The 11,347-nt window shown below is 39.6% G+C and overlaps 1 protein-coding gene across 1 annotated transcript; it reads right to left on the bottom strand.

The window, feature by feature from the left end:
• Positions 1 to 61: 61 nt before the first annotated feature.
• Positions 62 to 10,636, bottom strand: LOC131686970 (uncharacterized). Its single transcript, XM_058971002.1, has 3 exons — positions 10,549 to 10,636; positions 245 to 915; positions 62 to 184 (listed from the first exon to the last, which is right to left on the bottom strand). The coding sequence occupies exons 1-3, from the start codon at positions 10,634 to 10,636 to the stop codon at positions 62 to 64; spliced, it is 882 nt and encodes a 293-aa protein (XP_058826985.1).
• Positions 10,637 to 11,347: the final 711 nt, after the last annotated feature.

Raw genomic sequence — 11,347 nt, 5'->3', positions numbered from 1 at the left:
GATTCGACTTAATAGATAAAAGAGAAATATACCTCATTGGAGAAATTAAGAAACAGTAAGTTTATTCAAACATCGACAAATAATTTTCAACTCTGAATTTCTGCTTCAAGTCACGATTACTTGCAAACTGGACAGCTGCCGTAGTTTTATCATGTGTATGATAATATGAGCAGTGACGAACACGCTGAAAACAGTACAATGCGTTTAGGAATGTTTGGACAAATTTCGTCATTTTAAAACTCACTTGAAACCCTCTTAAAGTTGCCAAACGTTTGACCATAACAGATTTGGTTTTCGAGTGATACTTTGCTTCATCAATTTCTTTCTGCATACAGCATCGACACAAGCTCCGTTCGGTTTTTGCATTCTTCCAGTAGTCGACCTCTGGTTTCTGATCACAGCGGTAGCATTTGTCAAAGTTTTCAGTTTTACACACAGTACTTGTAGCAGGTATAATTTTGATTTTGTTCCCAAATGAATGCATTCGAATTTCTTTGCGTTTTTTTTGTATGTACGTTCCTGGTCCTGGAATAGCTGGATATTTTATTTTAACCCAACGGGGTACGGTTGCCCCGAACGGACTGTAGCATTGTTTAACCGGTGGCTTCTTTATCGTATCATATTCCCCTACCGCTGGAATATGACCGACTTCGTCAATTTTAAACCTAATAGACGTCGCAGATAGAGGTCCGTAACCACGAATGCTGCACCCTAATTTGAGAACCGGATGAGAATGATCCCTATAGTAGGTGATGTCGTACGTTCCGGGCGCTAGACTTTCCCCTGTCGGTTCGCTCATTGTGCGACGCATGATGGCACTTTTTGCCGGGCCCTGCAGCGGGACAGCTTCCCGCTGAATAGTGGAACCGAAGCAGATTTTTGCCTGTGGCGGTCGTTGAATTACGTAGTCGAAACCTGAAAATTGACTGAAGATTAGATCGGTTTCCGGGTCGGTTAGGACAGTTAGTAATTATAGAGAGAGTGAAAGATAGAGAAATAGAGAGGTGATTGTCATATATCGGTGTTAAGGATCCTTTGGGGGTTTCGTGGTTTTATTAGATCCATCTTATATTATGTTCTAAGTTTATAGATGCCTAATAATTAGTTTTTTGCGGATCTGATCTGATCGGAAATGTGCAGAACAATTTTGTATCTAACTATGTAGGATAGAATGCACGAATGCTCTTCAAAGGTAATTTTTCTCCCAAATTTTCAACTTTTGTACACATCTAGATCTAAGTAGTATTCCGTAGTTTGGTTCAAAACGTCATCATGTAGTTTTCTTAGCTTAAAAATGTTTAGCTAACGGGTATGAAATCATTTGAATTTGTTCAGTTAGTTGCTAGTTTCGACCCTCTGTTGTGTTTAATTAGTTTATTTGACACTGCTCCATGAGTTAGCTTGATTGAGCCGTTGGTCTTTTATGTTATACAATGTGTTAAAAATACAAAAAAATATGACGAATGCAATTCTTGTCTAGTGGATCCTGTTAGTGTAGATATTTTGCCATGCCAGTGAAGCATTAGATGTATTGTGCACCGCAACTTGTGGATCAACCAGTCTGTCTTTTCTCACGCCATCGAACACGTCCATGTAGCCATCGCTACCGTTTACTTGATGTTCACAATAATTTGTTTTGTGTTCTTAAGTGTCACTATATCTGTCGCCTATGTCGAAGGCTGTTTATTAAAGTTGATTGTACTAGGTTGATTTTTCTTCACGGTTGGCACATATCTGACCCGAGAGTAAAATGTTATTTTCTTATAGTTAATGCATTTTCCTCCTTAGGATACCAGTCAGATAGGAATGGATAGGTTCCACCGCACGAAGGCCATTGTTTATAACGTTATCATGTTCGATTTGGTGTTACATGTTGTTCTTTGCAATTAAGTTTTCTGTCTGCTAAACTTCTCAACGTAACTAGTACACAGTAACGGACATGGTGTAGCTATATGTGGCCTTGAGATTAAACTCCGTTTTCACTTTTTGTAACTGTGCCACATCGTGGACTACAGATTTTATACGAATAAATCTGAGTTGTGTTTTCCCGTAGTACTGGCACTGTTACTTTCTGTGGCTCGCTTCTTTCACTACGCAGCCGGAGGTAACTATATACTGTAGGTTTTGTGCAGCGGATAACAAACAATATGGTAGAAAGAATTGTTTACTTAATTTACTGATAGCTGTACATGATGGGAAGGTAGAACAATTTATTTATTGCTGGCCTTTGGTGTTATTCCCGGAGGCAGAGTTTCCGCATAGTACTGCCTCCAATAGTGATTTATAGCATATGGGTTAGACATGACGATATTAAGGCTCAAGTTACTTTCTTTGAGCATGTGTAAGAATTGAACGCTTGGTAGTATGCATAGAAAAAATTGTGTACAGCTTTGTCGCCGGTTTATTCATATAAAACATCATCAGTCGATTTATTAGATTATCACGATTCAAATTATTCAAAATAGTTCGTGGAAAAACAACTGACCGAGCGGAATGGTGCTTTTCAAAAAGTTGCTTTGGTTTTTTCATTACGCAGTTGTGTTCCGTGCCCCAGCACAGCGTGGTGGTGTGACAAAAAATCACCGTCACTTTTTTAAAAGCACTGTTGTTAAATTGGTCCCTCGTGCCAGAGATCCTAGAATGCGGAATTTTGTCTCCTTCAAAGTTGGTATGCCCATGGATTCTAAAGCTAAGGCTATGACGGCGCCTACATGGCCAGTTGGGATTGCTTATCGTGAGTTCGAAGCGAAGTCGGATTCCAGAAAGGTTTTTTGGAAACCAAATGCACCCGATTCAGCAACGATGACCTCCACTGTTCTTCACCATCCCTCCCAACTAGTTACATCGCCTGATTTACTTTCTGTATTACCTGTTCCCGAAGTTGTTGCACATTTCGAGCAGTTTCTTTATGTTCACCACCAGAACGTGAGAAGAATGAGAACTAAAACACGAGAATTCTATCTAGCACTTTCTTCTAGTGATCATTGTCCTAACGGAAACTTGGTTACGCGAAGACATCTTAAACGCTGAACTCTCGTCGAACTACGTAATATACCGCGGCGACCGCAACTCAACAACCACTTATCAGTGCCGAGGTGGCGGCGTTCCAATAGCGGTAAAGAACAACCTCGCAGGTTCGCTGCTAAGCTTGTCAGGAATTGAATACTTGGAGCAAATCGCCCTCCCGAATGAATCTGCATATATTAGTTGTGTTTATTTAAGGCCAAATAGTGATCCGGATTTGTATCACACGCGCGCTAATGCCGTTCAAAGCAATTCAAACAATGTTAGCAGCACCGACACTGTTTTTGGGGATTACAATCTTCCACGCCTTCAGTGGTCGTTCGATAACGATCTAAAATGCCTAATGCCTCATCGGAACAGAAATAGCCGTAACGGAGTCTATGGTTGCAGGCGGTCCAGATCTGCTCACTGGCGAGTGTGAACGGGATCTTGCATTCGTAAACAACTCGGATATCAGAGCTCTTTGAACCTCCAACTGCTATTCTCAAAGTCGATTCTCACCACAAACCGTTTGTCCTGCGGCTAGATGTACGTACCAACACGATTGGCGACCTTGATTTTGACTTTAACCGTTGTAACTTTGACGAAATCTCCGCACTGATTGCCACTGTCGACTGGACCGACTTAATGTGTTGTAATGAGCTTGTCGAGGCAGTCGCGTTGTTTTACAGCAAAGTATATGATATACTCCGCCAAAAGGTTCCACTGAAACGAGTCAACATGAGGATGGATTTCAAATATCTATAGTGGAACGCTGAGATTCGCCGTTTGCGTAGTGCCCTGCGAAAACAACGCAAGCGTTATTTTCGCTAAAAATCATACGAAAGCAGACGACAGACAGAACTGCAATACGAAGCTACCCTGAAATTCCGGCTTTCGTATTTGAATTGTGTGCAACATAGCCTTCGTGATCACCCTGCAACATTTTGGAATTTCGTTAGTAGCAGAAAACGATCCGGTAGTACTGACGCTTTTGTGGGAAATGCAAATGCGCAATCTCAAGCTGATTCCGTGAATCCGTTTGCCGATTTCTTCCGCGGAGTGTTTAGAAGCGACTATACCGTCCCATCAGAAGAGTATTTGGAAACATTGCCATCGTACAAAACATAAATCTCCCTCGTCTACTTGTAAGTCGAGCCGACGACATCGCAGGCTCTGACTGCTGTCGATTCGTGGCTCTTGCCACAATTTATAAAAAGCATGGAGAGAGGCTGCAATCGTTTTCATCCATAAGGCTGGAAATATTAACAATGTCGAAAATTTCAAAGGCATCTCATTATTAAACTAATTCTCTAAAGTTCTCGAAAAGCTGGTCTACAACGTATGCAGCTGCATCCCTTATTATCTCGGAATATCAACACGGGTTTGTCATGAAACGAACAACAATTTCTAACCACTTCTAGGTTGTTTCCCGCCGTCAAAAAGCTTCATCAGGTGCAACCAATTTATATCGATTTTTCAAAAGCTTTCGACAAAGTACTGTACAACATCACAATCCTGAAATTAAAACGTTTAGGATTTTCCACCTGGCTGACTTCGAGCCTATAAAAAACACGCGCTCAAGCACATTCAGAGCACCCACAGGTATCCCGCAAGGCAGTCATATGAGACCGCTTATTTCTATTTTATTTATTAACGATATCTGTAGTCGTATCAAGCCTGGTGAATTGCTATACGAGGACGATCTGAAAATCTTTTCTTATAGCTTCGCCGCAGTGCTTCAAGAAGACATTTGTATATTTCAAGAATGGTGCAAGTTTAACGGAATGGAAATCAACGTTAATAAATGCAAAGTAATTAGTTTCGGACGCTAGCTTACTCCAGGATGTTATGAATACAGCCTACAAGGAAGAACAACTGAAACTATCGACTCGATCCGTGACTTGGGAGTGCTCTTCGATAGGAAGTTGAACTTTTCCGTTATCTCCGCGACAAATGCTAAGGCTTTCGGAAAGCTGGTTTTCTTAAAGCGGAACATCGCGGACTTCGATGATTTCTACGCAATAAAAGCACTTTACTGCGACCTGATCATGTTTTGATGTTTTGTGCAATTCGCTCTCAGGAAACTTCCATGGAATGATCCGATAAATGTATGCTACTCGGTCTGCAGACTGTGGCGACTCGCCGTATCTTCCTGCAAAGAGTTTTTGTTCTCGACTTGCTGTCTAGACGTATGCGTCTAGACTAGACGCATACGTATAATAGAATTCACTGGAAACATTTCCAAGCATAGATATAAGTTATTAATAAGAAATATATATTTTTAAAAGGTGTCTGTACGGTGTATACCGAAGATTAGAAATAAATAACTCATTCCAATCCCAGTAACCCATCAATCAGTACACCTTTCTATTGAGTTCTACAAGATGACGACACGAATAAACTTATGATGAATAAAGTTCATGTTTGACAATTCTCGGTGGTTTGTTTACTTTGTTAATTGCGTGAGTGGGAGTGCAACGGGTGCTCATCTGTTACATTCGAACTCACGTAACTCCCATGTAAACAAACCACCGAGAATTGTCAAACGAAGTTCATCCGGCTCATTTTGTGGGGTTATGTCGGTTGGTGTAAAACCTAATAAGGAGCGAGCTGCATGCTTCATCTTATTCCCTCGAAACTAATTCGCTCTATAGTTATCCAAAGGTAAAAATAAATTTTGTGTAGACTTTCTCGTCGTTTCAATATTTCTCAATGGTGAATTCGGGCGCTCATTATGTCTTCTGGTGACCGCGCGCCCGACTTGAAACATCTTAACCCATTATATCCTAGCGTATGAAATTTCATACGCAGAACTAACAATCGTTTAACGCGTATTTACTGCAGAATTTTGGCATCTAACTGCTTTATTATTGCACTAATGGGATCATTACACCTCATATTTCATTGTGAAACAAGACAACTGCCATTTTCTATAATTTTGTTTACATTTTTGAACCGTGTATAGTTGGGGCAAATGGCGGCTGAAAAGTAAGCAATACATTTAATAGAATTTTATTGTTGGAATTCGTGCTAATAATTCCATTATGTGACAAAACGTTCCTACAGGTGTAAAAGAAGTGTTGTCTATCAGAAAATCCGAAGAAATATGTCAAACAACTTAAAATTTGTTGTTTTTAAGCGTACGAAATTTTTTGCGCGAGATATTTTCATTCTCAGAACCATTTTAAGCGGTGATTTTATTTTTCCCATAATCTTTGATACATTTTTTGGTGGAATTGAAGATATCACTGCATTTGGCTCACTTTTTGAAACCCCTGGGTTATAATGGGTTAAAACGCGCGCTTGTCAGAATATCGTTTATCGACCCATATTCTGCCCATACTGAAAAACAGCAAGTTCAAAAAACACTGGGAAGATTTACATGTTCATTGAGACGTATAGAAGGGACAACTATGTTTTGGTATTTCCTTCGATACTTTATAAACAAACCTGTCAATCTTACCTGTGTATTGTGAGTCAGTGGTGACACAATACAATCCAACAGATAACTCATTTTCGCCAAAAACCCATATGGGACTTCTATGCCTTGATTGGCAGTATACTTACTGAAAAATGTCCTCCTCCCGTGATACTTCCGGTAGTGCGCGGCAGTGTATACGGCCTCTAGCAAAAGCCAGTATCGGACTAACATTCCTTCTTTTTCCTTCCGTGATCTACGTTCCCATAGATACACACTCTTACGAAATGAAAATTTCGTGAAAGAGATTGAGCTAATCAAGCCATATTCCTGGAAACTTTCTAAGGTTCTTAAGACACCCCAGAAACCAATTCCAGGTACTTCTTACAAACGAGGAAAAAACTCGAAAACAGCTTACGAGCGTCCATAGTTTTAATCTCAACGTTGTGAGTTCTATTGAAAACGAAGTCTTACAGCAATATGAAAATTAAATATTGTCTCTTGACGAGATTGTTGAAACAAACTATGGTGAGATCAAATCCATCATGAAAAAGTTAAAAAACATGAAAGCTCCAGGTTATGATGGAATTTTCAACATTCTACAACTGAGAACTGACATACAAGTTGTAAGTAGGGTTTGCCCACTACTCGGGTTCTTATTTGCCCGGCGTACCCTTCTTTTCAGGGCTGCCTAGGTGCTTCTACAGAATTTCGGATTTCGTTTCAAAACAAAAAAAGGTAAACAAACAAATGAAATTCTAACTTTACCGCTTATTCTTCCGAAACTCTCCTCTGCTGATCGTTCCTTGCAGTCCGCTGCTGCTAACGACGGAAAGGCGACGGTTTTGTCCGACCGGCCGGGACTACAACGGCCGAGTTCTCCCGGATTGTCGTTGGCTGCTCCGGCAGCGGTCCTTGGCGGTTAGCTAGGGAGGTGAGCTTGACTCCTTTGTTGGAACCTCCCTAGCGACGTTGGCGAACTATCGCCGGATCAACTTGCTCGCCGCAAGTGATCCCGGAAGTCACCGCAGTGCACTTCCCAGGGGGAACCTTTGTCTACCCTGCTTCGTTCTCCTTGGCTATTAGCTATAGAGGAGAGGCTCGTTCGACTTATCCTCTATAGCGAGAACGGCCGGTGTACGGTTCCTTGGATTTTAGCCGGGGACGCGAGAATGTTCCTTTACGGTTAGCTGTCCCACTTCGGCGAACCAACACCACTCACTTCACTAGTGCCCGAACCACGGGCCGGCACTATTCGACGGTTTTATATCGCGTCGCACGCGCGCCCTGAATTCTTTCTTCTAGTGGCGGAGAACTGTCCCGAAAAAAAGAGAACTCTTATCTCGACGTCTGTTTGAAGCCGTGGTCCGTCACTTTCTGCTTTTTTCCCGATGGCCGCCTCCCTCTCCACCAAACAACCACCAAAAAACACACCGCCGCATAGCTGTCATTGCCATGGTACAGCATAGTTAGCAATCACTTTTACAGCGAGAGGAGAGCGGTGACCTACCTAAACCCTATGTTTCTTATATACCTACAAACATAAAACAAAAATTACTACACCTATCTGAACACATAAAACCGTTCACAAACGCGAAACTATACAAAAAAATTACAAACTAAATGTGAACGGTATCGAACAGCGGTGAGCATAACATTACGTAAACAATACACTACGGATTGTATACGCAAAAAAGGTATATTTCCACCCAATGCTAAATTGTTACCCTGACGGGTTACAAAGTAAAGTTTTCAATATGTGTAAGAAATAAAACTGTCCTTTTGAAATACCACCGGCAAGTAGCAACCAAATGTTTCGATTTCATTTGTTCTCATCAGCTTAAAATGAACTTCTTTTCTTGCGGGACATCACACTTGACTATGTTAACTAAGTTAGCGTAGGATTCTGATGAGACGAAGTCGAAACGCAAATTTAATAACTAATTTAAGTAGCAACTTGCCACTAGCCGGCGCACAGTGATCACCTTCCATACAAAAGTCGGACAAAACCTCAAAAGTGACCCGAATTAGACGAAAACTTCACATTAAGATAATTTTGTGATGCTGAATTCATATTTAATGCCTATTTTTTGTTTTTTTTTTGCCTCAAAATTTTGGCACTTGGGGTGGTTCAAAAATTCAACATTTACGAATATAAAGTGCACTATATCCGAAAATTCATTTTCAAAAAATTAGGTGTGTCTAATTTTTTAGCAGAATACATATGTTTTCAATCGTTGATAATATTAAGAGACATTTATAAAATATATTAGGAGCCCTGGGTAATCAAAGGCTAGCATGCGTCTCCTTCAGACATATCATGAAAAATCACCTTTTTTAATACCTCGGGGCAGAAAGGGGCAAAACAAGATCTTCATTTTCGGAAAGTACACTAATTTTTAAGTATCATGAACAACAAGTGATCTTTCCTAACTATTTCAAAAAAGTACAGCCACCTTGAATATTATTATTTTAATTTAATCCATGATTTATTATTTGTTCTTCATGTCTGAGCGAAAAGAAAGGCTTGTATCGACTATAGGTCCTGTGAATAAACTTTCAAATGGAACCAGTTCGACCCTAATTGGAAGCTTAACTAAAAAGATATATTCATTTGAATAACTTAGGTTTGAAGACAATTTTTCTCGGAATTCATCATTTATTTCACCTTTGAAATTCTGTAAAAAATCGAACTTTCGTCCTCAGGATTCAATATTTTGAGAAAACTATTCAACCTGTTTACAAACAGAAAAATATTAAATTATGAAAAATCCAAAACAAAATGTTGAGGTTTTGTCCAGCTAAGCGACACTGTGCGGCGCTACGAACGACCAGCAAAGGCTATACGGGTAATTGTTTTTGTTTCTGGATAAGCCGAGAGCTTCTCGTAAACCACATAATAGCCATATTGTAAAATTTAATGGTTTGAATTTAAGGTGATTAGATCAAGTAAAATACTTGGGTTTCATTAGCAACAAAAAATGTAAGTAAAATGCAACAAATCTATAAAATGTTTATAACCCTCTTATAAACAGGAATTCTAGGCTCCACCTAAAGAACAAACTATTGAATTATAAACAATTATTTAGATCGGCAATGCTATATGCAGTGCTAATTTGGGCAAGTTTTTGTGCTACTAGGAAGAACGTTTCAAAGAATTCAGAACAAAATTCTGAAAGTGAATAATGTGAACAATCGGGATGAAAAGTCACCATTTTAGGCTGAACACTCGATAAATTCAATTAGAAATGTCATATAAACTAAACTGCCCTGCCCATAAAAGCATAAGAGTCCTATATGGCTTTTTGTCGAATATGAGTTATCTATTTGATTGTACTCTGTATCATTACTGAATCACAATCCACAAATGAGACTACAAGGATGGTTAGAAAATATCAAAAAAAATACCAAAACATGGGTGTCCCATCCATTTGGCTCAATGAAAATGTAAATCTTTAAAAGCGTTTTTCTCGGTTTGCTGTTTTTCAATATGGGACCCTTATGCTTTTATGGGCAGTAAACAGTATAATCGAATACAAAATTGAATATATAAAAAAATTGTTTTTGGCTTATAAAGCAAACACCAAGCTGTATGCAAAACTTACTCCGCACAAGGAAAAAAACGAAATGAACCTATTTTTGAATCACGGCACAACACCTAATTCAAATAAAGATAGATTTGGGCGAATTCTATTAATCGCCTAACTGGCCCCAAGTTGGCGCCAGTTACTGACTGTTTTTGAAACATCAAAGGCCAACACAATTTAAGTTAGGTGTTGTGCTCTGATGCAAACATTGGTTCAATCCATGTTTCACCTTTTCGGAGTAAACTTTGCATAAACCATCTCATCTATGCTATTTAATCCCCAAAAAGGAAGTGGGTCCCGGAGGCCGACGATTTACAGTTCTCTAGTTTCAATGAACTTGTAATTCGAAATACAAATGATCGAGCGTTTTCGGGCTTTCGATTCTCTCACTGATAAAACGACAAAAAAGAGGCTTTTGATTTCATTGGGTCTTAGGAGCGATGCTTCTTGAAAACACAATTTTAGCTTGCCTTTTGAGAGTTAAATGTAGTTAAAACTAGAAACAACTTATTAGCAATTCCCTCAAGCTACTCTTACCGACTGCGTTACATTTTCTCAAAATCAATTGATACTCCTTCCTTGCTTCTCTCTCGAGCAATCGTTTGAATTCGGAATTCTCGGCCATTGCAACACTGATCCTGGCGATGATTTCTCCAAGTGTGTAACGATTCAAAACCAAACAACCACACTGCTTTAGTTTCCGATCTGTCTTCTTCAAGCGTAATACTAAAACTAAAGTGGACCTCAACCAGCTGATAAAATTTGGTTTTGCCTTGATATCGGTTTTAGGATTCGCAACAAGATTTCAACGGATTTACCGCCCACACGCACGCCAACCTGGAGCATGTCTCCCAAACCCGTAAGCAAACTTTTTTATATAACTTATTTATTTCCTCCCCGCACTTCCACTTATCATTACTATAGGCAGGGGAAACTAATTCTTTGCTTTACTGTGCCGTCTTGATGGATCTCAAGAACGTTCAATGGGAAATGGATAGTAAATTGATGTCGCAATAAAGAATCGCTTATGGTAGACCACAAAATCAAACACGAAAGCGAAAGCACGATTCGAGCTCCTCGAAATAAAGAAAGGAATCAAGGACGAATCGCACATCAGTCGGTAGGTATGCAATGCAACATAACCAGTGCACTGTTGATTAATGGCTTAGGTTAGTGAAGTTAGTTGGATGACATTTTGAGGTTGCAATTGAAATATCTTGCGCTCTACGAGTCCATTATAAGTTCAGCTAGACCTTTAAGTTATATCTGTATATCTAATAGATGCTCGCTTCATAAAATTGTGGGTAAAAAGTGAGCTTGCATCAAAAACGGTTAA

Source organism: Topomyia yanbarensis, chromosome 3 (genome assembly GCF_030247195.1).
Source record: "Topomyia yanbarensis strain Yona2022 chromosome 3, ASM3024719v1, whole genome shotgun sequence".
Taxonomy (NCBI): Eukaryota; Metazoa; Arthropoda; class Insecta; order Diptera; family Culicidae; genus Topomyia; species Topomyia yanbarensis.
The sequence above is the reverse complement of the archived record's forward strand: the minus strand, read 5'-3'. Positions and strand labels throughout refer to the sequence as shown.

Bases quoted from the DNA above. Each gene is read 5' to 3' on its own strand.
- LOC131686970 (XM_058971002.1), bottom strand. From the start codon at position 10,636: ATGGCCGAGAATTCCGAATTCAAACGATTGCTCGAGAGAGAAGCAAGG. The intron at 916-10,548 runs GTAAGAGTAGCT...GTCAATTTTCAG, and splicing joins GAGAAAATGTAACGCAGTCG to GTTTCGACTACGTAATTCAA. The intron at 185-244 runs GTGAGTTTTAAA...TACTGTTTTCAG, and splicing joins CAACTTTAAGAGGGTTTCAA to CGTGTTCGTCACTGCTCATA.